At 40.3% G+C, this 25,743-nt stretch overlaps 1 protein-coding gene across 3 annotated transcripts in view; it reads right to left on the bottom strand.

Annotated features, from left to right (window-relative positions):
• Me3 (malic enzyme 3) overlaps positions 1 to 25,743 on the bottom strand; it is a 201,432-nt gene that overhangs the window by 110,136 nt on the left and 65,553 nt on the right. For all 3 annotated transcript variants that reach the window (XM_006229666.4, XM_063266979.1, NM_001415972.1), the window contains exon 3: positions 981 to 1,114. In XM_006229666.4, coding sequence (XP_006229728.1) covers positions 981 to 1,114 — 134 coding nt within the window. The remainder of the gene's footprint in view (positions 1 to 980; positions 1,115 to 25,743) is intronic.

The following is a 25,743-nucleotide window of genomic DNA, read 5'->3' as shown; positions in this document are numbered from 1 at the left end:
CATTTGCTGAAAATGCTATCTTTTTTCCATTGGATGGTTTTGGCTCCTTTGTCAAAAATCAAGTGCCCATAGGTGTGTGGGTTCATTTCTGGGTCTTCAATTCTATTCCATTGGTCTATCTGTCTGTCTCTGTACCAATACCGTACAGTTTTTATCACTATTGCTCTGTAATACTGCTTGAGTTCAGGGATAGTGATTCCCCTGGAAGTCTTTTTATTGTTGAGGATAGTTTTAGCTATCCTGGGTTTTTTGTTATTCCAGATGAATTTGCAAATTTCTCTGTCTAATTCTATGAAGAATTGGGTTGGGATTTTGATGGGGATTGCATTGAATCTGTAGATCACATAGCAGAGATGTTAAAATCACAGATGCTGGAGCCAGTTGTGTTTAGATCCCATGCTTACCCATGGTGTGTACCTGGGTGTTGACTATAGACTTTCATAACATGTAATATTGACTCAAGGACTCTGGTGGGTGCTCTTTGCATCTGAGTCCCTACCGAGGAGCGCTCATGGGGAACAGTGCTTTCATTTGCTGCCCATGACCTTCAACATAGGACCTGGACCTTAGCAAGGAATTCCCTCTCCAGTTCCTCCCTCTTGATTGTTTCTCTTACTATTCCTTAACAACCCCCACCACTCCATTTTTGCCTTATCTTTTGCTTAGTGAACTGCTCTCCTCCAACCTTATTCTGTCTGCTGAATTGTTTTGTTTAGGCTTCTGGGCACTGACTCATCGCTCACAGATCACACATGGCCTCCTAGACTTCATTCCTCAAACCTTGTTTCATTTTAATTGTGCTTCTGTTGAATCCCTTATCTATAGGGAGGCTGTGACTCTTTTTAAGGACCGAACTGAATCTGAAGTCTCTGTGGACTATAAGCCTCTCCTACAGAGAATTTAGAAACCCCACTGGGAGCCACAGAGCAGAGCAGCTCAGCCTCAGGACTGGGCACAGAGAATGGGTTCCAGGCACTAACTTGTCCAGGTCGCTCTGCTGATTCTCATAGTATCTCATGATGCGGAGGAGCTGGACATCCTGGCTGAGGAAGCAGGGAGGGATCAGGCCGTGGATGCCAAGCTGCAGCCTCTCTTCCAGTGTAAAGGCCATGCCCTGGAGAAGAAAGGAACACACTTAAGGGAAAAGGAACACATTTAAGGGACATGCAAGGAAGCCAAGAAACAAGTTCTCTCTGTAGATGGCAAGAGTTAAATCATCGGAAAAGGGATGGACGCCCTGCTGTTTAAAAGGGGGCTTGCTTGTCCTGGTTGCTTTGAGACCTCTTGACGAGATAAATGAAAAAGACTCCAAGACTAGATTTTGCCTTTAAAAGAAAGTTTAGATCCATAGGAAGCCAGAGAACAAGATGGCACGCCTGTGTCTGCCTCCCTACCTAGCATCATGATAGGAAGCAACTTTATACACTAGACTAGATTTGCCTTTAGTCCTACAAACTCCCTTATTGTCCAAAGCTACTTAAGAAGTCTCTTTCCTCCTCCTCCATCTTCAGTGAGATAGTTATGTAAATGTATAATATTGTACAAAGTCCCATGGGCTTTACTCGTTCATTCCTTCTTGCTTTGCCAAACCTCTGGCAGCCACTGACCTTCTTTTGCTACCTCTACAGTTTCACTGTTTTTAGAACGCCATACAGTTGGAACCATAGAATATACAGGCTTTCTAGACTAGCTCTTTCACTTGAACTTAAGCACTTCAAGGGTTTTTTGTGCCTTTTTATGACTTGACAACTATTGATAAACTAATTTTATCAATGTGTTAACACTCCGTTTTGCATTTATGCCATAGTTTACCTCTGAATATCTCTGTATATTTCACTTACAAGCACTCTGGGAGGGGCTTTCAGCCAAGCAGGCTTAAGTAGAGAGATCACCCAACTGTAGCCAGTGAGTACACTTGGCAAGGTAGTTTTGCCATACTCATCTTAGGCTAGATGGTATTGGATTTGATCAAAGGAAAAGAATTGTTGGGGAAGGAGAATAAAAGAATCACTGGCACTTTTTAATTCCCTCTTTTTATTTGTTTTGAAGGTTTTGAAGATCCGGAATCTCAGAGACTGGCTTCCCTTTGGATCATAAAGTAGTAAGGACAAATCAATTCCTGAAGTCCTGGTTCTTCTCTGGGAAGTCCTTGATCTTTGTGACATATCTGCTTCAGATAGGTCACTCTCTGTGTGACTCGATGACTCATAGAGACACATCCAAAGTACTCATGAAATTCTGAAGATTTTCTTTATCCAAGATTTTCCCCTGTTATTGAATGATTGGAGATGTGGGGTTCAGAGGGTCACTGAAGCAGATGGTCATTTTGGGTAAGTGATTTACTAGAAGAGTTATTAATGGTGTAAACTTACTTATAGACAGACAGCATGTCAGGGATATATGGTAGACACCAGATCCACGAGTCAGAGTGGGACTCCTCATTTTAAAAATATTTTAAAAGTGTTTTTGAGGTTATAATTACATCATTCCCATTTCCTTCCTGCAAACCTTCCCATATATCCCCCTTCCTATATATCTTTCAAACCCATAGCCTCCTTTTAAAAAAAGTTGTTACTATATGTGTAATATATATATATATACATATATATGCATTACTCCTAAATATGTAAATACATGAATACAACGTCCTCAGTTCATATACTGTTACTTGTAGGCACATGTTTCTATGGTTGAGGCTCCTTTATTATAAATCTCAGAGGAGGTGTAGGGAGTTTTGTGCATTCTGTATCTGATTCCTGCATGGTAGGGAAGGGGAATGGAGGGAATTATGGAAGGATAAGTTTTTCTGAGGATGTCAGAGAAGAGGGGCATTTGGTCATGGTATACTCTAATATTTCTTACCATAAGCCTGCTAATGGTTAGTCTTGTGTTGTTCTGGAGTCTGGCAACTGGAGCCTATAACTTTCTTGGGAAAATAACAAAGACACCTGCCATTCTCATGAAATCCAGACACCTGAAGATTCTGTTGGAAGGTTAGAGACACCCAGACAGGCTCTTAGTAGCAACCTTGCTATTTCTTCTGTAGCAGCTGAAAGAACGAGCCAGCTGAGAGAAGCTACGGCCTGATCAGCTTGTAGTCTCTGGTCAAACAGTTACTGGTTTCATATATCCCTGGTGCTTGCCAACAGCTTTGAAAGCACTGGGCACCACACTAGTTCCCAGGTTCTTTTGCAGGAAAGGACCTTACCTGCAGACAGCCTCCCTACCCCTAACCGCTGTACTTCTGGCTGCCTTTTTCTTTTTCTTTTCTTCTAAGACAATGTCTCATTATGTAACCTTGGCTGTCCTGGAACTCTTTATGTAGACCAGGCTGGTCTCAGAGATCTGCCTGTCTCTGTCTCCAAAGTACTGAGACGAAAGGTGTGCACTTTTAATTTCACTGGTTACTCTTACCAAACACCATTAAGGTAGGTGATTGTTAATTGATTTGGAAAGACTGTAGTTGGTTTCCTTGGCCACAGGCATCTCAGGGATCCCAGACATTTAGTTATGACATCACTTTTGTTAATGGCTACCATGGCTTTTAATAACAGCCTGTTCCTCTCTGCGAGCTTAAGTGTTTCTTTTGGCTGACTTCCATCAACTTCTTTTGTATTTGAGGAAAATGAATGATTGTTTAGCAACTGGTAATTTTAAGGATTTAAAGAAATTACTTCTAGAAGCTCTGGATTTATAAACTGACAAAACAGAAAGACAGCTTAGCAGTTTCATGGCTCCAAAAGGATAAGTACTTCTTTTTGTTGTATTTCATTTTTTGGGGGGGGTGGAGTTAGGGAGAACTGAACTCATAGCCCTGCGCATGCGTAGAAACACTCTTCTCCTGAGTTATCTTCTAAGCTTTCTTTTTATTTTAACTCTGATGCAAGGTTCCACAAAATTGACCAGGCTGGTGAGGAATTCACTAAGTAAGATCACTTAAACTTATGTTCTTGCCTGGCCCTCGAGGACCAGGGACAATAAAGACAGTCTACTGTAGCAGAGGGGAAATGTGCTAGAACTGGTATGTATCTGTAAAAAAATAAATTTTTCTAACTGGTACTCAAGACTCAATATCCACAAATCATAGTAGAGGTCCTGAGGTAAGAGTGGGAACAGTACTGGACTATCCCAAGACCGAACAACCACTGGGCTGCCTGGCTAAGTAGGGGCCCTATGGTCTATTTAATAACTGAAAGCTTGTGACCACTCTGACTGTAAGTATCCATGTTGCATCCATTTTAACAATTTTTTTGTCCCAGACTTTTCACAGTTCTTCATCTCCCTTCCAGCCCAGACTCTAAACTCTATTTGCCAACCTGCCTATGTTCTCAGGACAAAACTTGCTGGCATCAGAGAGAGGCTATTTGGCTCTATCCCACCCCCAAATGTCAGGGCTCAGAGGCCACAGCTTGCCAGATTGTACCCAGTTCCAGCTTCCTGATGTTTTGAGATCCTGGCTTTCTAGGGCCCTTGTCCCTGATGATTGAGCTTCTCTGATCTGCTTTGTTGATTGGCTGGTATCTTTGGACCCCGCTCTCCTATGCATTTGGCAATATCTCCTTGTTTATTTTACAAGTATAAGTGAATTCCTATCTTTGGGAGGCCTGCCATGTTAGGCATTGGAGTGTCAAATGAGAAGTCTCTGGTCTCTGTCTTCATGAGTACTCCTACTTGAGTAGATACATGTGCCAACATGGAATCACAATCATGGCCCCTGCCATTGTGGGTGAGACTTTTTTCTATATAGGAAACGGTGCTTTCATTTCATATATCATGGGATTAACCAAGAATGCATTTGAAAGTCTCAGCACAGATATATGCTCATGAAAATCACTGAGTGAACATCAGATGCTCTTATTACTACTATAATCTTGTTCAAGGGAGGTGGCACAAGAAAGCTCATTTGTAGGAGCTGGAGATGAGCCTTAAGAGCTAACTTCAGAGTTAGGCTGGAAACAGGGCTTGAAGTGACATCACCAAAGCATGACTGCTTGTCTGCACGCTCAGACAAGGCTGCTACACCCATGTTCCAGGCGCTTCCATCTCATAGTCACAATCATTTTGCCTGTTACAACTGAACTTGCAACAGTGCCCTCGTCCACTACACTGTGCCTGCTGCCTGCTGTCGGTCTTCCAAATCATAGTCAATCTCTCCCAGGGGCTTTTCTCTGCCACCCTTGTTTCATATAGACACACTAAGGGTCTATGACCATTCGACTGATCTGTGGCCTTCTGCAAACAGGTGTGTTTGGACTTCTGAGTTTATGTATATGGCCCACAATATACACATATTAGTTGGTTTCCTCTTGCCAATATAATTATCATAAGGAATTACTAGCACACACACATGTCAGAGGCTTTCTACCCCACACATCATTATATCATGTTTTTTGCTGATTGCTTATGTGACAACCAGCTTCCTTCTTCAATCAACTATAAAGCATAGAGTGTAGCATAGCTTGGGATAAGGCTGTGTATTCAGCCCTGAGGGGTTGAGTTAAGGCTGATTAGCTGTTAGTGGATGGGATAGTATTTCCTCTTCCTTCTGCATAGTATTTCTTGACTCTATTTGTTTGAGATTTTCAATGTGATTCTGGTTGGAACAGGAAGTGTGATTACTCAGGCTGCCATTCTTTGCATACCATTTATGAGGGTTCTTAGCACACTCCTGGGATTGCTATATGGAGTCTCAGAAATACAAACTTTGGATAGAATCTGTAGACAAAGATGTGAGGATAGCCCTTTTCCCAGCCCTTTTCCCTTCTGTTCTCAGGTATAAAATTACATATTCAGAAAGCCATTGTAAGTTCCCAAGAGGGGAATTGAGGAGAGGGCAAAGTCTGGACTCCGCTACCTCTAGCTACATTTATATGCAGGAGATAATGTGACCTTCCAGCTACATGTACATGCACGATCCTATTCTAGCTCAGATACAATTTGGCATTTCTTCCTATGATTACAAACAGGTCACAGAGCTGCTGCCACCACAAGGTAGTATGGAGAACAGAAGAAAACCTGGAAGATGAAAATTCTGTATTTGGTTTCCATTGGTTTGTGATCCTAAGGAAATCACTTCACCCCCGATAATGCTCATTGCTCTGGTCTGTTGAGTAGATTGGAATACACAAGTCAGACTCTCTTTAGACGCAGCAGGTTCTGGTTATTGATAGTTCGTACTGTCTCAGGTTAAGGACTATATGCAATAGATATTTAGTGTAGCTAGAGAAAGCACCTTGGTGTTCATTTCCTTTCTCATCTCCTTCCCATGCAGGACTATAAATTCATTCATGGCAGAGACTATAAGTAAATGAGCCATAGGCTCATTGCCTGGCACAGTGGCCAGTACAGAACAATCACTCAGCAAATATATGGATGAGGATGAATTCATTTTGCAAGAAAATGATATGACAGATACTAATTTAGATACTGTGGGATCTGAATGTCCTGGAATGTTCCAAGTATCTGTAGGCCCCAGCTGAACCATTCTTTCAGTAATATATCATTAAAATGGTCTGTTCAGTGCTGCTATGAGAAATGTGTTCTATACCTGTCTAGAGAATGCAGTAGCCACTGAACACACATAATACTAGGTACATGAATGTGGCCAATATACATGAGGAATAAACATTTTAAGTTCCTTTTATTTTATTTAATTTAGTTGAGAGGCACTTAGTGCTTTGGATGGGGAAGATCTTTCTCACAGTGGAGGCCATTCACAGTCAGCCCTGATAAAAAGGAATTGAGTCCATGTGCTGGAAAGCAGGGAACTAAGAAATCAGATCCTTGCTCTGTGTCTGGCCTCAGTTGCATAGTGGAGATAATTTAATCTATTGTCACACAGAGTGGTGGTTTGCTGTGTGGAGCAGGCTGCAGGGGCTGGGTAAATGGGAGCCCAAGTAGGCTTGGTGACAGACCAGCACCCGGGGGCTGCTGATGCAGTGGGGTGCCAATGTCAGAAGAGGCCTTCAAAGAAATTTAGGATCTTGCCCTAGCCAGTCCAGTGGTGTGGGGAGCTTCAGGAGAGACAGCACGTCTTTTCGTGGTGGATGATTTAAAAATGAAGGATGAAAAAGTAAGTTAGCATTAGTACATGTCCCCTATGAGAGAACAAGAATTCTTTTTTTTTTTACTTGAAAAGGAATATATGTTTATTTTAAACAAATTAGAACATAATACATGGGAAATAGACACAATTCACATTTTGTAAGTGATAGTATCTTTTTTAAAATCTTATTTTACTATCTAGATTTTATCCCTTTCCTGGTCCATGCTCTGACTGTTGCATATCCCACACCTCCTTCCCCCATCTCCACAAAGATGTCCCCAACCCCCAACCCCTGAACCCTAACCCAACCAGAACTCTGTACTCCCTGGGGCCTCCAGTGTCTTGAGGGATAGGTGCATCCTCTCTGACTGAGTCCAGACCCAGCAGTCCTCTGCTGTATATGTGTTGGGTGGCCTCATATTAGCTGGTGTATGCTGCCTGGTTGGTGGCCTAGTGTCTGAGAGATCTTGGGGGTCCAGCTTAGTTGAGACTGCTGGTCTTCCTACAGTGTTGCCCTCCTCCTCAGATTCTTACAATTTTCCCCTAATTCAACCACCGGGTTCAGCAGCATCTGTTCATTGTGTGGGTGCACATATCTGCATCTGACTCTTTCAACTGCTTCTTGAGTCTTTTGGAGGGTAGTCATGATAGGCCCATTTTTTGTGAGCACAGCATAGCCTAAGTAATATTGTGAGGCCTTGGGGCCTCCCTTGAGCTGGATCCCACTTTGGGCCTGTCACTGAACCTCCTTTTCCTCAGGTTTTTCTCTATTTTTGTCACACAGGCAAAATTCTGGGTCAGGGTTTGTTTTTTTTTTTTTTAATTGGATATTTTTCATTTACATTTCAAATGTTATTTCCTTTCTCGGTTTCCCATCCATAAGCACCCTATCACATCCCTCTTCCTGATTCTTCTTTGAATGTGTTTCCCCTCCCCAACCATCCCTCCTTCCTGTCTCTCTGCCCTGACATTTCTCTACACTGGTGGGGGAGGGGGGTAAGAACAAGAATTCTTATAGAAAGAATATTTCTTCCCAGGAGACTGTATGACCATGTTTTGCAAATATTGAAGATAACTGAAGGATCTCATGATGGGGCTTCATGGTTTCCCGTGTGTACTTACACAAATAGAATCATTCTGAAATAGTCTACAACCTAGACTGTGAAGACTTTTGCTGTAGTGTGGCCATGGAGAGGGAAAGTATGAGAACAGTACAGGGGCTGGAGAGGTGGCTCAGTGGTTAATAGTACTTTTTGCTCTTTCAGAGGACTTGTGTTCAGTTTCCAGCACACAAATGTTGATTCTCAACCATCCATAACTCCAGATCCAAGGAATCTGATACTCTCTTCTGACTTCTATGGGCACCAATCATGCACATGTTGCACAGACATACACGAAAGCAAAATACTCACACATAAAATAAAATGGATAAATGAATAAAGTTGCTACAAATCTTCAAGACACCATTAGAGATGCCCTCTTCTTAAGCATTGGCTTTGAAGGAGGGCTACTATAAGAGATTTCACAGAAAGGTATCTTAAGGTTCCAGAGATACAATTATGATCGTCTATAAAAGCTCTGGGCAATTCTCCCACCAAAGCAAACACGGAATATCCAAACACACCAGAAAAGCAAGATCTAGTTTCAAAATCATATTTGATCATGATGCTGGAGGACTTCAAGAAAGACATAAAGAACTCCCTTAGAGAACAAGTAGAAGCCTACAGAGAGGAATTGCAAAAATCCCTGAAAGAATTCCAGGAAAACACAATCAAACAGTTGAAGGAATTAAAAATGGAAATAGAAGCAATCAAGAAAGAACACATGGAAACAACCCTGGACATAGAAAATCAAAAGAAAAGACAAGGAGCTGTAGATACAAGCTTCACCAATAGAATACAAGAGATGGAAGAGAGAATCTCAGGAGCAGAAGATTCCATAGAAATCATTGACTCAACTGTCAAAGATAATGTAAAGCAAAAAAAGCTACTGGTCCAAAACATACAGGAAATCCAGGACTCAATGAGAAGATCAAACCTAAGGATAATAGGTATAGAAGAGAGTGAAGACTCCCAGCTCAAAGGACCAGTAAATATCTTCAACAAAATCATAGAAGAAAACTTCCCTAACCTAAAAAAAGAGATACCCATAGACATACAAGAAGCCTACAGAACTCCAAATAGATTGGACCAGAAAAGAAACACCTCCCGTCACATAATTGTCAAAACACCAAACGCACAAAATAAAGAAAGAATATTAACAGCAGTAAGGGAAAAAGGTCAAGTAACATATAAAGGCAGACCTATCAGAATCACACCAGACTTTTCGCCAGAAACTATGAAGGCCAGAAGATCCTGGACAGATGTCATACAGACTCTAAGAGAACACAAATGCCAGCCCAGGTTACTGTATCCTGCAAAACTCTCAATTAACATAGATGGAGAAACCAAGATATTCCATGACAAAACCAAATTTACACAATATCTTTCTACAAATCCAGCACTACAAAGGATAATAAAGGGTAAAGCCCAACATAAGGAGGCAAGCTATACCCTAGAAGAAGCAAGAAACTAATCATCTTGGCAACAATACAAAGAGAAGAAAAGCACACAAACATAACCTCACATCCAAATATGAATATAACAGGAAGCAATAATCACTATTCCTTAATATCTCTCAACATCAATGGCCTCAACTCCCCAATAAAAAGACATAGATTAACAAACTGGATACGCAATGAGGACCCTGCATTCTGCTGCCTACAGGAAACACACCTCAGAGACAAAGACAGACACTACCTCAGAGTGAAAGGCTGGAAAACAACTTTCCAAGCAAATGGTCAGAAGAAGCAAGCTGGAGTAGCCATTCTAATATCAAATAAAATCAATTTTCAATTAAAAGGCATCAAAAAAGATATGGAAGGACACTTCATATTCATCAAAGGAAAAATCCACCAAGATGAACTCTCAATCCTCATCTTTGGTTGGTTTATATACAAGTGTGCAATTTCTAGGCTTGAAAGTAAAATGATGCTATCTGGTGCTGGATAGAGGAGCCTTATTTTTTATTATGGCAGCTTGCTATTTTTGTAACATGGTGATTTGGTTGAACACAATAAAGTACAGTAGTAACTGAAAAAAAAATGGTGGCCCAGGTTAGTCCAAGTGTCTCTAAAAACAATATAGACTATTGCTGTTGCCCTTAGTTGCTTTCCTAAATGATGACGTTAAGTCCCAATTATTGAAGACATTACACATTTTGAGACAATGCTAAGAAGATTCTAAATGTATCTGTCCTGAAAGCTTAATTCTTGAGTTTGTTATAGTACTAGAAGGCATTACACAGCCTTCCAATGGAGGAAAGTAAGCAATAGCCTTACCCAGCTGTGACGCTTATAAACCACAATAACCAACATGGCAAGATATCACTAAAGGTGCACTAGTGGCCCTCCTAGATTGCGAATTAATCTAGTTAGATATAAGGTCAGCTTAACAAGAGGAAAATAATACCTAGTATAAAAACCTAGCCAAATAATTGCAGCTAGTGTGTTCCTGGATCCTAAAGTAAAACTTACTATCATGACCTTGCTAAGTCAGTATAATTCTTAATTACATTATAAATATTTACCCTTACATTAACATATAAGTGTAGCTCTTGTCCCTCATCAAGGAGGCTTCTCTCAGAAATATATGCAGTGTATTTAAGAAAACCACAACTAAACAAAATTCAGAGACCAACTGATGTATCTTCAACACAACTCCTGTACCTGAGATGGGACGCAAGTAATATCACAGAAGATTATGGGAGGGTTGTAAGAGCCTCAGGAACAGAAAGTCAGCTGTGAGATTGTATCACCTAAAAAGGACAGGGATGCTACACCAATAACTCAATGATATAGCCACCTAGAAAAGAAAACACCAATAGACATGGTAACCTGAAGGGTGAAATCTCATGCCCCATCCCCTAGACAAATAGTATAGGCAAAGAATGACCATTGAGAGGGGGAATTAGTATGCATGAATTCATTGTTCTACTGCTTTCTAGTTATGGATGTGATGTTAATTTCCTTGCTAGGATAGGCTGTGTGTTTAACTGTGAGCCAAAATAAAATTGTTCTCCATGAAAAAAAAAAAAAAGAAAAGAAAATAGTGAAATATTTTGACGGCTAACAAGTTGCAAGAATTTGGGTAAGAGTCTTAAAAGACAGAAATGACGCTCAAGGTCATGTAAACAATGAAGGAACAGAGTGAGGTTTCTGGTAGCTTGTGTCATGGGCTAAATTGTGTCTCCATTGGAAATTCTCAACTCTAGCACCACAGAATGAGACCACATTTGGATACAGGGTTTTTAAAGAGGTTATTAAATGAGTTGGTATTACAACAGATAGAGGCCTTATATCCAAAATATACAAAGAACTCAAGAAGTTAGACCGCAGGGAAACAAATAACCCTATTAAAAAATGGGGTTCAGAGCTAAACAATGAATTCACAGCTGAGGAATGCCGAATGGCTGAGAAACACCTAAAGAAATGTTCAACATCTTTAGTCATAAGGGAAATGCAAATCAAAACAACCCTGAGATTTCACCTCACACCAGTGAGAATGGCTAAGATCAAAAACTCAGGGGACAACAGATGCTGGCGAGAATGTGGAGAAAGAGGAACACTCCTCCATTGTTGGTGGGATTGCATACTGGTACAACCATTCTGGAAATCAGTCTGGAGGATCCTCAGAAAATTGGACATTGAACTGCCTGAGGATCCAGCTATACCTCTCTTGGGCATATACCCAAAAGATGCCCCAACATATAAAAAAGACACGTGCTCCACTATGTTCATTGCAGCCTTATTTATAATAGCCAGAAGCTGGAAAGAACCCAGATGCCCTTCAACAGAGGAATGGATACAGAAAATGTGGTACATCTACACAATGGAATATTACTCAGCTATCAAAAACAACTTTATGAAATTCGTAGGCAAATGGTTGGAACTGGAAAATATCATCCTGAGTGAGGTAACCCAATCACAGAAAGACATACATGGTATGCACTCATTGATAAGTGGCTATTAGCCCAAATGCTTGTATTACCCTAGATGCCTAGAACAAATGAAACTCAAGACGGATGATCAAAATGTGAATGCTTCACTCCTTCTTTAAAAGGGGAACAAGAATACCCTTGGCAGGGAAGAGAGAGGCAAAGATTAAAACAGACACTGAAGGAACACCCATTCAGAGCCTGCCCCACATGTGGCCCATACATATACAGCCACCCAATTAGACAAGATGGATGAAGCAAAGAAGTGCAGGCTGACAGGAACCGGATGTAGATCTCTCCTGAGAGACACAGCCAGAATACAGCAAATACAGAGGCGAATGCCAGCAGCAAACCACTGAACTGAGAATAGGACCCCCGTTGAAGGAATCAGAGAAAGAACTGGAAGAGCTTGAAGGGGCTCGAGACCCCATATGTACAACAATGCCAAGCAACCAGAGCTTCCAGGGACTAAGCCACTACCTAAAGACTATACATGGACTGACCCTGGACTCTGACCTCATAGGTAGCAATGAATATCCTAGTAAGAGCACCAGTGGAAGGGGAAGCCCTGGGTCCTGCTAAGACTGAACCCCCAGTGAACTAGACTGTTGGGGGGAGGGCGGCAATGGGGGGAGGGTTGGGAGAGGAACACCCATAAGGAAGGGGAGGGGGTAGGGGAATGTTTGCCCGGATACCGGGAAAGGGAATAACAATCGAAATGTATATAAGAAATACTCAAGTTAATAAAAAAAATAAAATAAAATAAAAATATAAAAATAAAAAAAAAAAAAAAAAAAAAAAGCTCTGGGCAGCATCCAAGTCTGGCTTGTGTTCAAACTCAGCAGGAGCCACTGCAAGGTGGCAGTGTGGATGGGGCCCTTGTTGCCTGGCAAGTAGTTGGTACCACAAATATCTTTGCCCTTGAGGCGTCTCAAGATATTCTACTTCCTCTCACATTTAAAAACACACTTCTAATATCAGTTATGACAATATAAAGAGTCACTACAGATGAGCCAGTTTGAAGAATGCACTCCAGGAGTGAGTTTCTGATCAAAGACCATTACACTTTAGCCATTTCTTCTCATCTTCAGGTAACATCACATAAGTCAGCTCTATTTTTCCAAGCCCCAGTTTTGGCAAAGTGCACAATTCACATTTCCTCTCCTTTGTGGAAATGAAGATGGTTCAGCAAAAATAATAAGCAAGGAAGTAACAGTGGGTATAAGGGCTAGAGCTATTAGTAATTACAGGAGACAAAAAAATGTATCTGGACCTGTTGGTTTGGGGGGTGGTGGTGGTGGGGTGAGAATGTAGGTACTGTGTATAGGAGAATTTCAGAAAACAGATTCATGTAGTGTTCTGTGTTATCCTGGGCTGCCCCCCAGGCTAGGTTCAGAGCCATATGTTTCTACAGAATCCTGTATATTTCTCAACCAATTTTCAGCCTCTTGCCTTGAAAGAGCTATTTGCTACTCTATCTTCCTTGAAAACAAAACCTCAACCTGGTTTTAATATCTTTGACATCCAACACAATTCATATATATATATATATATATATATATATATATATATATATATATATATATATATATCAGATACAAGAGGCATGAGCAGATGAATGCAATATAAGAGTCCCATTTATTAAGAGTGATCATTTCTCACCTATCCTACATGTTACTACCAACTGACACCTTTTATCTTCTGGGGACAATAAGGGATTACCTTAAATTTCAAATAACACTAGTTTTGTCATTCTATGCTCATCATGGATCTCTTAGCACACAATTTGGTCTCCATAAAAGCTGATTCACAAGGTTTATGTGTGATAAGGTATGTGAAAAATCTATTTATAAAATTTTTTTGTTCTTGATACTATAATAAAATATCTGACATAGGCTGCTTAACAATAAAATGAGGATTTTTTTCCTCACAATTTTAGAGGTGTAGGATGAGGCAGTTTGGCCTCTAAGTGAGGGCTATGGATAGGATGTCATAGTAATAGTGGATATGTAAACAAATTGTCACATTTCCAGCCATGAAGTGGAAGAGAACAAGAGGGACATGGTTGTCCTTGGACTTGCACAAGAACTACCTCCTGAGATCATATTTACTATGACTTTAAGGCCTTCTAACTAAAGGGTTCAACCCCACTCCCCAAAAATTCAACTAATATCTAAATGTACATATTGGATACTAACACTTTAATCATAATTGACTCTTATGGGATATTGGGAGCTTATATAAACCATACCACCAGTGTTTAGTACCCAGAAAGTGGCAGGCAATGCTATTCATTCCTTAAAGTTAAAGGAGGTGATTGATTAGCTCAATGAGATGCTTAGAGAAAAGTGGATGGGGAGGCAAACAACCAAAGGTTTTCAAGGTGAATATTCAGCCAGGTGACTAGGGAGAGAAAGAGTGATAGAATTTACTACACAAATATTGTGCCAACCACCCTCAACACACTTCCAATAGTGAGGTAGGAGGGGGACCATGGGCAGAGAGGAGGAAAAACATGATGTCCTTGCTTGAAACCTTGCTTGCCTGCTCTGCTTTCCCTTAGGCCTTTCTCCCAGGATCTCTACAACTGAAATATCAACAGAAGGCTCAAACCAGCTTCCTCCTCCATGTTGTGACCCCCTGACCAAGCTAGCACAGCTCTGACTTATTTGTGGGCTCCTGCCCCCTTTCTTTTTGTATTTCCATCAGAAGCAATGATAAAAAAAAAGTACTTTGCTTCTTTCTGCTGTACTGTATAATCATGAGTTCCTGTGGCTCAGAGTGGAAGTTTCCCATTGGCTGGCCTCCTCACTAGACACCTCTTTATTCTGGGCTCATTTACTCACATTTCCTTCAGTGTGGTAGACCAGTAGTCTCCAGCTGGTAGGTAGACAGATCATAAGACTCACTATGTCTCTTCAAAGATTGGTATTCAGTCTGGAAGACCAGAGAACCCAAATCTTTGTAAATCCCTTACATGATCCTAACGCTATTCAGATTTGGAAACTGCTGTCCTATTTTTTTTCTAATCAGTGTTTTCTGGGAGGAAAGAAATTAAATCAGAACTTCAGGAACAGTGTAATCTTTCTTTGTTCTATCCTGGCTCAGTCAGGTAGCTACATGGAGGACTTGGTTGCTCAACATCCAGTTCTGCCATTTTTCCTTCAAATTATCAGCCAAGTTTCCCAGATTCCTGTGGTAAAGCCCAAGTTTTGTTTTTTGTTTTTGTTTTTGTTTTAAATCCTACGAATGAGTGGGCAACCTTTTGCACCTAAACTGTCCCAAATTTGGCTTGACTCTTCAGTAGATACACTTGTGATTTGGAACACAGACAAAAGGTTGCTGACTATCTGGAGAAACAAATTTTCTTAGGAAGCCCTGGGTTCATTTTAATTGATAGAAACTACATGTCCCAGGAGTCAGGAAAGCAACATCAAGTGAGACCCTAGGGAGACACATACAACGTTCACAATAGTCTGCCAAATAAGAAGAATGAGAAGCCTACCACCTCTAAGTTTCTACCTCTGGATTTCTAGAAGCTTAGACTGCTTTTATGATCAATTTGTGCCTCCCCTAAAAGAGAGGAAGTTGGTTTATTCTTCTGTTTGTTTATTCAATAAATGTCAGGCTCCTCTTCTGTACTGAGTACCTTGCTGATTGAATGGTCACTATTTACCCTCATCTCTGTGGATAGGTCTTAAACTATCTTCTCTTACTATTGGTATTAAGGTTGGACCTCATGTCAAATATTAACCAAGATGAATTTTTCACTGCTGGAGAGGTAAAGGGAATCTTAGCCTTTAAAAAGTGAGTTAATTTCATATTCTATATTGCTTACACAATTGTTTGGTAAAAACAAAATCCATGTCATAAGTAGGTAGATGATTTGCCCAGTGTCTTTGTTAATGATAAAAGATGCCTTGCATATTTTATTGCTTTAGTACATGAAAAAATGTTCTCATGTGGCTTATATTATTTGAGCCTAGACAGGGCAGGTGCTATTATCTTTACTTACAGAAGAAGAAATTGAAGTCTAAATGGATCATGATGATGTGATTCCCAAGTGACATTCAAAATCACATGAAAATAATGGCTGTTTCAACTGTTTTTCTTTTGGAAGACTGGTTTATGCAAAAGTGCTGATAAGAACCATCATGGGAGAAGAATGGAAGAATCTGTTCCTAAAGAACTTGACAAGGCTGGAATTTTTGTCCCCTCTAAACAAGAGATGAATAGCTAGAGAGATTATGAATCATTCTCTCAGGAAAATTTGGTAGCAGTCTGAATATTGCATGACCCCTCATTCCCAAAAGCTTGTTATTTAAAATTTAAATAATGTTATTTCTGGTACCCTGATGGATCTCACTCAACTGTATCTCAACAGCAGAGGACATCTGAGAACAAAGGAGGCAGTTTCCTTCCTCCAATAACACAAGAGTACTTTGATGAGTTCAGCAGAGTAGGACTGGGTCAAAAAGTGAACAAGGACTAGAATAATAAAACAAACTGATATGCCTTGGGAGTGGCTGAGAATGGGCCTTGCGCATGCATACCTGATGTGTGTGTGTGTGAATGGGTGGGGGCTCCAGAATGGGACATATTATAACTAAGACGAGCTCATCAATAGTGGAATTCTCTAGCTGTTAAGTTTTCTATGCCTTACATGGATCTAATTCTCATTCTTCTAGACCTTGACCAACTGTTATCTAGCCAGATGGACAAGAAAGGTTGTTATTTTTCCTAGGGAACAAATGACCATTGTTTATAGCAGAGATAAGGATGGCCAGTCTTTCTCTGTCTTGCCACCAGGAGATATAAATTTCAAGGTCTAAAGTCCATTGGAGAGTGGGTTTATAACAACTGTGAACATCTAAGAACATTGTCAGTATTCTGGTTAGTTTTTGTCAACCTGAGACAAGCTGGAATCATGTGAGAAAGGGGGAATCTCAATTGAGAAACTACCTCCATCACCTTGAACTGTGGGCATTGATCTGTGTGAGCATTTTCTTGTTTAATGATTGATGTGGGATAGACTAGGGCCCGTGAACAGGGCCACTCTTGTGCAGGTGGTTCTGGAATATAAAGGAGACCCAAATGGGCAACCACAGAAGCAAGCCAGTAAGCCGTGTTTATCATCTCTCCTGCCGTTTGAGTCTTCAGGTTCTTCCCTTGGGTTCCTGCTTTGGTGTGGCAGTTTGAATGAAAATGGGCCCCATAGATTCGTATATTTGAATACTTGACCCCAAGTTGGTGAAACTGTTTGGTAATGTTTAGGAGGTGAGGTGTTTTTGGAGGGAGTCTTAAGATTTCAAAAGACGTGTGCCATTTTAAGTGTGATCTCTGCTTCTGGCTTGTGGATTAAAATATGAGCTCTGCCATGTCTGCTGTCTACTGCCTGCTGCCTCTGCCCAGTCATCATGCACTCTAACCCTGCAGAATGTGAGCCTAGTAGAGCGCTTTCTTTTATTTTATAAGTTACCTTGGTCATAGTGTTTTATCAGAACAACAGAAAAGCAACTAATACACTTGCCTTCCATTCATTGTTAGGAGACTCTAATCTATAAGCCAGATAAACTCTTTTCTTCCTAAGTTGCTTTTGGTCATGGTGTTTATCATAGAAAAAGGAAGACTAGGATAGTCCATATCTGTAATGCATTCCTATTTCTTAAGATCGTGGCTTCCAAACTTTACTATTCAAGAGAATTACTGTGCAGTCCAAACATCCAGAAATGGGCTCAGAATGGATTATAGGATGATTCTCAGGAATCTTTGAAGTCAGTTCCTCTCTACCATAAGGAATCATTTCTGATGGAACAAATGGGTGTCTGTGGTGCCCATTAGCATATCAAAACCCAGGACTGGGGTTGGGGATTTAGCTCAGTGGTAGAGCGCTTGCTTAGCAAGTGCAAGGCCCTGGGTTTGGTCCCCAGCTCAGAAAAAAAAAAAAAAAAAAAAAAAAAAAAAAAAAAAAAAAGAAAGAAAGAAAAACAAAACAAAACAAAACAAAAACAAAAACCCAGGACTGTCTCTAGTCTTCCCCATTATCAGTACCTGTTCTACATTTCAAAGCCCCTGTAAATATCCTGGCTGTTCTCACCCCCTCCCCTCCCCTAAACTTCTCCAGCTCACAGACTTCCCTCCCCACCAGCTACTTTCTCTCCTTATAACTCTGCTATTTTTACTATTCTTTTTCTCTCTGTCTCCCCTTCCCCTTATCTCTGTCTCTCTTTTTGTCAGCCTTCTTTTTTTCCCTGCTCTGGAGAACTTTGGCTGTTCTCCCTCTGATATTTACAATAAAATAATTCCCTTAACCATACCATGGAGTGGTCATATTAACAGTTTATACATCTACCACTCTATAAGGTAGGCCTTGAAAATATTCCCATTCTGTAGATCAGTAAGCCCAGGCTGAGATACTTCTAAACTGTGGCCCTAACAGTACAGAATTGAATCTTGAGTTTCAAGTTCATTTCAACATACTGGCTCTTTAATTCATTTAAACATTCACTCATTTAATAAGTACACTTTAAATGGAAGTTTTTATCACAAGTACTTGGCATTTGATAGAGTTGGTGTGTGTGTATGTATGTGTGTGTGTGCGTGCATATGTGTGCACATGCGGATGCAAACATATCTACCTATGTATACATACATCTCCATATATACTCATCTGCATATATCATACATATATACATCTAAATATATCATATATACACATCTACATATAGCATATAGCATCTACATATCTATCTATCTATCTATCTATCTATCTATCTATCTATCTATCTATCTATCTATCTATCTATCATCTATCCTTCTATCTTTGTAGATCATCTGTCCAGTGATCTTTTAATTCAAATCACTTTCTTTTACAGCCTTCCTATTTCAGAAGTAATATGGATTTTTTATGGGCTGGTTTAATGCCTGGAAAGTTGGGACATCAGCAGAAAAGCACAGGGATCTTTCTTTGGTACACTTTAGATGTACACAGAATGATTTGCCCATAAGAAGCAGGGGACCACCAACAAAGGAGAACAGACTTTGAAGTTAGTTCCTGGGTTTAAATGGTGATCCTGCCTCATCTGTCATAATCCTGGGTGACTCTGCTAACTTCTGTGAGCTCCAACTTGCTGATCAATAGAATGAAGATTTTAAAACCATTTCAAATGATCACCAAGAGAAGTGCCTGGCGTGCCCTGTGTGATGTGTCTGGCTAGTTAGGGGTTAGCACTTGTAAACACAGCTGTGACTGGGCCTTTCTAAATACCCTGGAGGACATGTGGATTCTCAAGCCTCCCACTTATTTCTTTTAAAAAGAAATTTCATCCTTTTAGCCTTTACCCTCATGGTTCTACTCAGTCCTTGGTTCCCAGATTTGATACACTATTTATTTGGGATATGTGACTTAGTGATCAATAAATTTTAACTGGTGACTTAATCCAGATCTAAATGGAATGAAACAAACTCGAATGGACTGAAAGCTGAAGGTTCAAGATTGCCTTTGGAATGACATTTCCATGTTCCATCAGGTTTATATTAAAAGAAGGAGGTGAGACCTCAGCCATGCGAGTCTTGTTTTCATCAGCACTTAGCTTATATAATCAACACGGACTTGTTTGCTTTGCTCTCTTCTGAGATAGAATCTGATCCTTGTACTTGATGAATTTCAGTATCCCTTTCTTTTAATTCCTCATTCATAAACTCAAATAGCTCTGGGATCTATGTGCTCAGGGACTATTTGCACATGCTTAAATTACTCTTGTCTGTTCTTGTTTTCCAGGAAAGCCACTGGAACTCCTGCATTTGTGGCTGGGCTCTTCTACAGTAACATCCTCCTGCTCTGAAGGAGGCCATGTTGACATTCTCTGAGACCTGCAGCATGACCTTTCCTCTAACTGCTCCAAGGAAAACAACCCCATGGCAGAAGCTATATTTAGTGACTTTTGGCTAACAGACTCTTATAAAACCTATAGCCTGTGATAAGTTAAGTCAACATTTAAAATCTCCTTTAAATGACCTCTCCTGCTACCCTCTCCAGGGAGAGATTTCAACACAGTGAACAACTTTACCGTTCTCAGAGCAAGTATGCTTTCCCAGGCCTCTGTGTGTGGATGTGAGAAAGCCTCCTAAAGCCCACCTGTCAGTCACTAGTGGATTAAAGGGGAAGAAGACATAAACTCACACTTAATGGAAATTGATTCTCAAAATTTAGTGTGCACGAGGAGCAATTTATGACTGACTTCTGTTTCATGTCTATAAACAATGACATCATCATCAAGGCTAAGACTTTTTCTCTCCATTAAAGGGGAGAGTTTTGCTTAGACTTAACCCTCAGCTCTTGAATTCAGGAGTACAGGTGACTCTCTTAATCTTTAAAAAGTACCTAAGTTAACAGAATTGATTAGAAGAATTTACTAAGGAGGCAAACAAAACAAAACAAAACAAAAAAAAAAGACATGTTCTTTCCATGGGAAGCAATGAGGAAAAGGAAAAACCACTACTATTTGACTTTAAAAATGCTAATTGCAAAAGCACGGTGGTGGCATTGAAATGACACTTGTGTCAGGGTCTATGAAGAAGAAGCATCAAGGAGGAGGAGAAGCAGGAAGACAAGGTAAGGACTAGGAAGAAGGGGTGAGGGGCGAGGGTTGTTCAAATCAAGTAACTTTGCCTTAGGAGCAGTTAAGCCTTAGTGGGGAACCAAGACTAAATTTGGCCTTTTGTAGGGAACAAATCTCTGAACCATACCCATACTTGTAATCATTTTAATGGTTAAAGATGAATACAAACCAAATTACTTAAAGCTTATAAATAAGGGTTGGAGAACAGGTTCTTCCCTGCTCTTTTTGTTGAGTGGAACCATCTTGCCTACCCTGCTTAAACTCTATTCTTTCTTCCTCATCTTCTTTACTTCTTCATTCATTCACTCACTCACTCACTCATTCATTCTTTTTTCTCCCACTGAGTGCATAATGGGTAGCTAGGTTCAATGTCTCTGTCAGTGTTCTATTGGTGTGAAGAGACTCCATGACCACAGCAAGTCTTATATAGGAAAACATTTAATTCTGGCTGGGTTACAGGTTCAGAGGTTTAGTCTATTTTCATTGTGGTAGGAAGCATGATGGCACGCAGACAGAGATGATGCTGGATCAGTAGGCAGTAGGAAGAGAATGCGACACTGGACCTGGCTTGAGATCCTCAAAACACACCCCCAGTAACACATTTTTTCCAATGAGTCCACACCTACTCAACCAAGGCTACATCTCCTAATAATGCCACTTGTTATGATTCTATGGGGGCATTTTCATTCAAACCATCACACCCAAGAAAAGAAATGGAAAGATTGAAATATAATACTCATTTAGGTAGAGCTGACTCACAAAATACAGGGTGAAGTGATTTGCCATTTGTTCAAATTTACAAAACAAAATTATACCATTTGCCACACACAAACTTATGGAGCAACTACTTTTGATTATACAGTAGAGTAGGTAGTGAGAATGCAGTTGAAAAAAACAGAAGTGTACATTCAAATGGAGAGGAGAGTACTAAATGATTACACAGACAACCATTTTAGTAGAAGAAATACTATAAAACACTTATATATGGTGTTATGAGAGTATGCAAAGAGCTAGAAGACTGGATGTGGGTGTTTTGTTTTGGGATGGATGTTGTGCAATTAGAAGAGGCAGTCATGAAGATGCCATAATTGAAATAAAACCTGAAATATGGAGAGTTCATTAATTTCACCAAGAGTGTTGGGAAAACTGGACCCGCATGTAAAAAAGGATATTGCATCTTTATAGACAGACATGGATTAAAGAATTAAAGCATTAGACTAAAAAAGGTTTACATCATTGGTCTGGGTGGTGATTTTGTTTTTGTGGGGGGACTTGATATGAAAAACCCAGGAATCAAAAGCTAAACATACCAGTGTAACTACAATACTCAACATACCTGGTACAGCAAAGTTAACAGGGGAATGGCAGGGAGCATCTGAAGAACAGAAGAAAATATTTGCAAACCACGTAGCTTAAGATACAAAGGGAACTTGAATCAATGAAAACAACAAGAACAAAAAAGCAAAAGCAAAACAATGCAAGACCTAACCTGGCAGTTAGGTTACAGCTCAGTTGGTGGAATGTTTGCTTGTACACACAAAGCCATTCTTAGAGCTCCAGCACCACTCAAACCAGGTGCAGTTGTGTATGCCTAGACAGGTACTGGAGTTCAAGGTCATCCCTGACTATGCAGTGTGTTTGAAACCAGGCTTAAATAATGAGGTCCTGACTCCAAGAAAGGAGCAAAAGCAAAGCCAAAAATGAGCCACCCCCAAACTTGATAAAAATAGGGGCAAAAGACTTTTCTCCAAAGGCATATAGCTGGTCAACAGGTACAGGAAAAAATGTTCAGTGCAAAAGAAATGTAAATTAAATGTGCTATCACCTCACCTCTGTGAGGGTGGCTGTTATCAAATAAAATCCAACAAGTGTTGGATGACGATTTTGGAAAAGTGGAACTCTGACTTATGCGTATGGATGTGGAAGTTGCCAGTGGCATGGAAAAAAGTGAGGAGATTGCTCAAAAATGAAATCAAATAAAAAATTTTACAATATAATCTAACAATCTGACTTCTGGATATATTTTCGAAGAGTTGAAATTAAGTTCTAAAATATTAGCATTCTATGTTTATTGCAGCCCTGTTCACAATAACCAGGATGTGGAAACACTTCAAATATCCCTCGATAAATGAATAGATTAAAAATATGGTTGTGCATGTTCAACAGAGAATGAAGTTCAGCTTTAAAAACAAAGGAAACCCTGCAAAATTAAACAACATGGATGGACCTTGTAGTCACTTTGCACAACAAGATGAACCAGTTCCAGATTTGTATAACTGCACATGCCTGACATTTCCCAAATACGCAACCTTGTACAATGGTGGTTGCCATAGGCTCAGATGAGAACAAAGTAGGTATAAAATTTCAATTATACAAAATGAAGTTCTAGATATCCATTGTATAATATTTGACCCTACAATGGCCTACAACAACATTTGAAATATTTTATACTTTTATGTCTGTTTTAAAGGGTTGGTCTTATGTTAGGCATTCTACAAGAGTAGTAGTAGTAATAATAACAAATGGGAACTATGGTGAAAACAATTCTATATTTTAAATGTAATAACAATAAAGATAGCTAATTAGGCTGAGTGGTGCAGTAGGTTCAGCTGCACTGTCTAGATGGAGACAAGAGAGGTTCTCAAGGCTCTGCAGGAAGGGAAGGGGCATGAACACATGAGCATAGAGTTGTGCAGTGTGAGGGTGGCTTGCTCAGGACTGAAGTCTGCAGTCTTAGGGCAGAATAAAATCACTGGAAGTTTTCAACAGGATAGAGAGACAAAATTTCTTTTCCACAAAAGCTCTTTAGATGTTTTTGTTGGGGACTAAGAATGTGCTGATGAGTTGAGTTTCCTGCAATTGTGTGGATAAGGTGAGATCACAGCCTGGGATCAGACGATGGGACAAAGTCGAAGGATAAGGTGTATTGAGAAAGGAAACAAACAGAACCTGGTGACAGATGAGCCTGGGGATTGGGCTAGAGAAGGGGGTGAGGTCAGGGGACACTAATACCTAATAAGCTTTATAAGCGGATGGCTGATAGCAGTGTTGTTCAGATGGGACACCAATAATGAGAAACACAATTATTTTGAAGAGAGCCTTTCCTCACATATTACATTATACACATTGTTTGGTTTTTGATACATTCCCTTTAAGATGTATAAGTTGCTGTCTGTCTTGAAGTCTATCTTGTTCAATTTTTATAGTATTTTCTTATTTGAGATTCTGTTTGAATGAAAAGAAAATGTCTGCATGTTTTGTTCTGTGCCCAAATGAAGTATTTAGAGAAAAACATTGGGCTATTGGGCTAGCTATTTGTTTGGTCGTTTATCTCCTTGATTCTCCTCCAGTATTATTTTAGTCTATAATGGGCAGGGCAGGCACTTGTTTTGCTTCAGCCTTTAACCATTATAGAACATTTTCCTCCTGCTCTCTTTTCTTGGATTGATTCATGAGAAATGACACAAATGAGGAATTTCACTTATCACATGTTTACAGTATATTCAGTTGTTCTAGGGCTCAGACAGCCACAATGAAGTGTGCACAGTTCACACCACAGAGACACATGCAGGGACTTTTGAGGTCAGTTTAAGTAGCTATCTCCAGGTCTGATTTCTTGTATCTAATTTTAACATAACTGCTGCACTTTATAGCCCTGCTGTGGGCTGAAGTGTTGCTTCAGGTGAATAGGTCAGAGGTTATTATCCACAGGGTGTTTATGACTCATGTTTGCAAAGAACATTGTCAGGTAACCCATGAATGCCACAGCATAGACCATCAATGCCATCACAACCATGAAGAGACTGCTAGTTTATCTACCTTTTTATACAGCACCTCTTTGCTAGGTATGGATTAGTACATGTGGGGTACTGGTACACCTAGCCCAACACCTATGGTGGAAATTAAGGGAATGTGCTTTCGCTCAGGGGCCCACTTCCCATGAGGCAATATGAAGAAATTGATGCCATTTAAGAAAATAAGCAGCACCGATACAGAATTTTCAGCTGCTGTGAGATTGCAAAATACAGAGCAATCATTTCCTTGGGGGCTTGGTGTATGTGTGTGTTAAAGGCATGCCTTTGAAATATCATTTTTAGCAAGTTCTCTAGGCTGAAGGCATGAGACAGAAAGCCAGACAAGTATGAAACTCCTTCCAAAGGAAGATTAGTCACTATCTGGGTGGTGAGTGTGACAGGGTATTGGTATCTGGCAGGGGGTCTGGAGGTAGGTTGAGCCAGACAGATGTGAGCCCTGCAAAGTTGCACCAATTGTACTGCTTTGGAGGCAATGGGGAGCCAGTGAAGGTGTTATAGTTTGACCCCAGTCATGTGGTGAGCAATAGCTGATGATCTAAGGATGATAGGAAAGTCAGTCCAGCAGGCAAAAATGATCCAATTGTCACATAAGTGAGCTCCGGGCAACTCTGTGGAGGACTAGGGAGAGACAGAGGCTAGGCACCATTAGGCAGTAATAACTAAGCTGTTGCCATAGTCTGTGTGAAGGTTTAGCATGTGGAGTACTGAATCTGGTTTCTCTACATGCCTTCCCTTATGGGATGAATCGAAGCCTCTTAAAAATCATGAGTTGAAGCCCTCGTTCTCAGTGCCTCGTATTGAGATGATATTTGGAGAAGTCTTAAAAGGGGAGGGAAATGGATGTTGTTAAGGGAGGCATCAATACGATATGATTGTTTTCCTTATAAGAAATGGAAACCAGGTCTCACTATTCCTCTCACTCTCACTCTTTTTCCTCACTCTCACTCTTCCCTCCGCTCTCCATTTTCTCTCTCTCCCTCTCTCTCTTCCTCTCTTCCTCTCCTGGCTTGACACGATAAAAAAAAAAAGGAAATGGAAACCAGGACATGGAACCCAGAGAGATGACCTTGCAAGGTGGACATCTCCAAGCCAAGAGACTGAGCTCAGAAGAACCCCAGCCTGCTGGCACTGTAACCTTGTAGCCTCTCGAAATGTGAAAGAATGAATTTCTATTGTATAAGTCACATTGCCTGTGGCAGTTTGTTATGGCAATTTGACCAAGCTATCA

This window comes from Rattus norvegicus, chromosome 1, assembly GCF_036323735.1.
Source record: "Rattus norvegicus strain BN/NHsdMcwi chromosome 1, GRCr8, whole genome shotgun sequence".
NCBI lineage: Eukaryota > Metazoa > Chordata > Mammalia > Rodentia > Muridae > Rattus > Rattus norvegicus.
The sequence above is the reverse complement of the archived record's forward strand: the minus strand, read 5'-3'. Positions and strand labels throughout refer to the sequence as shown.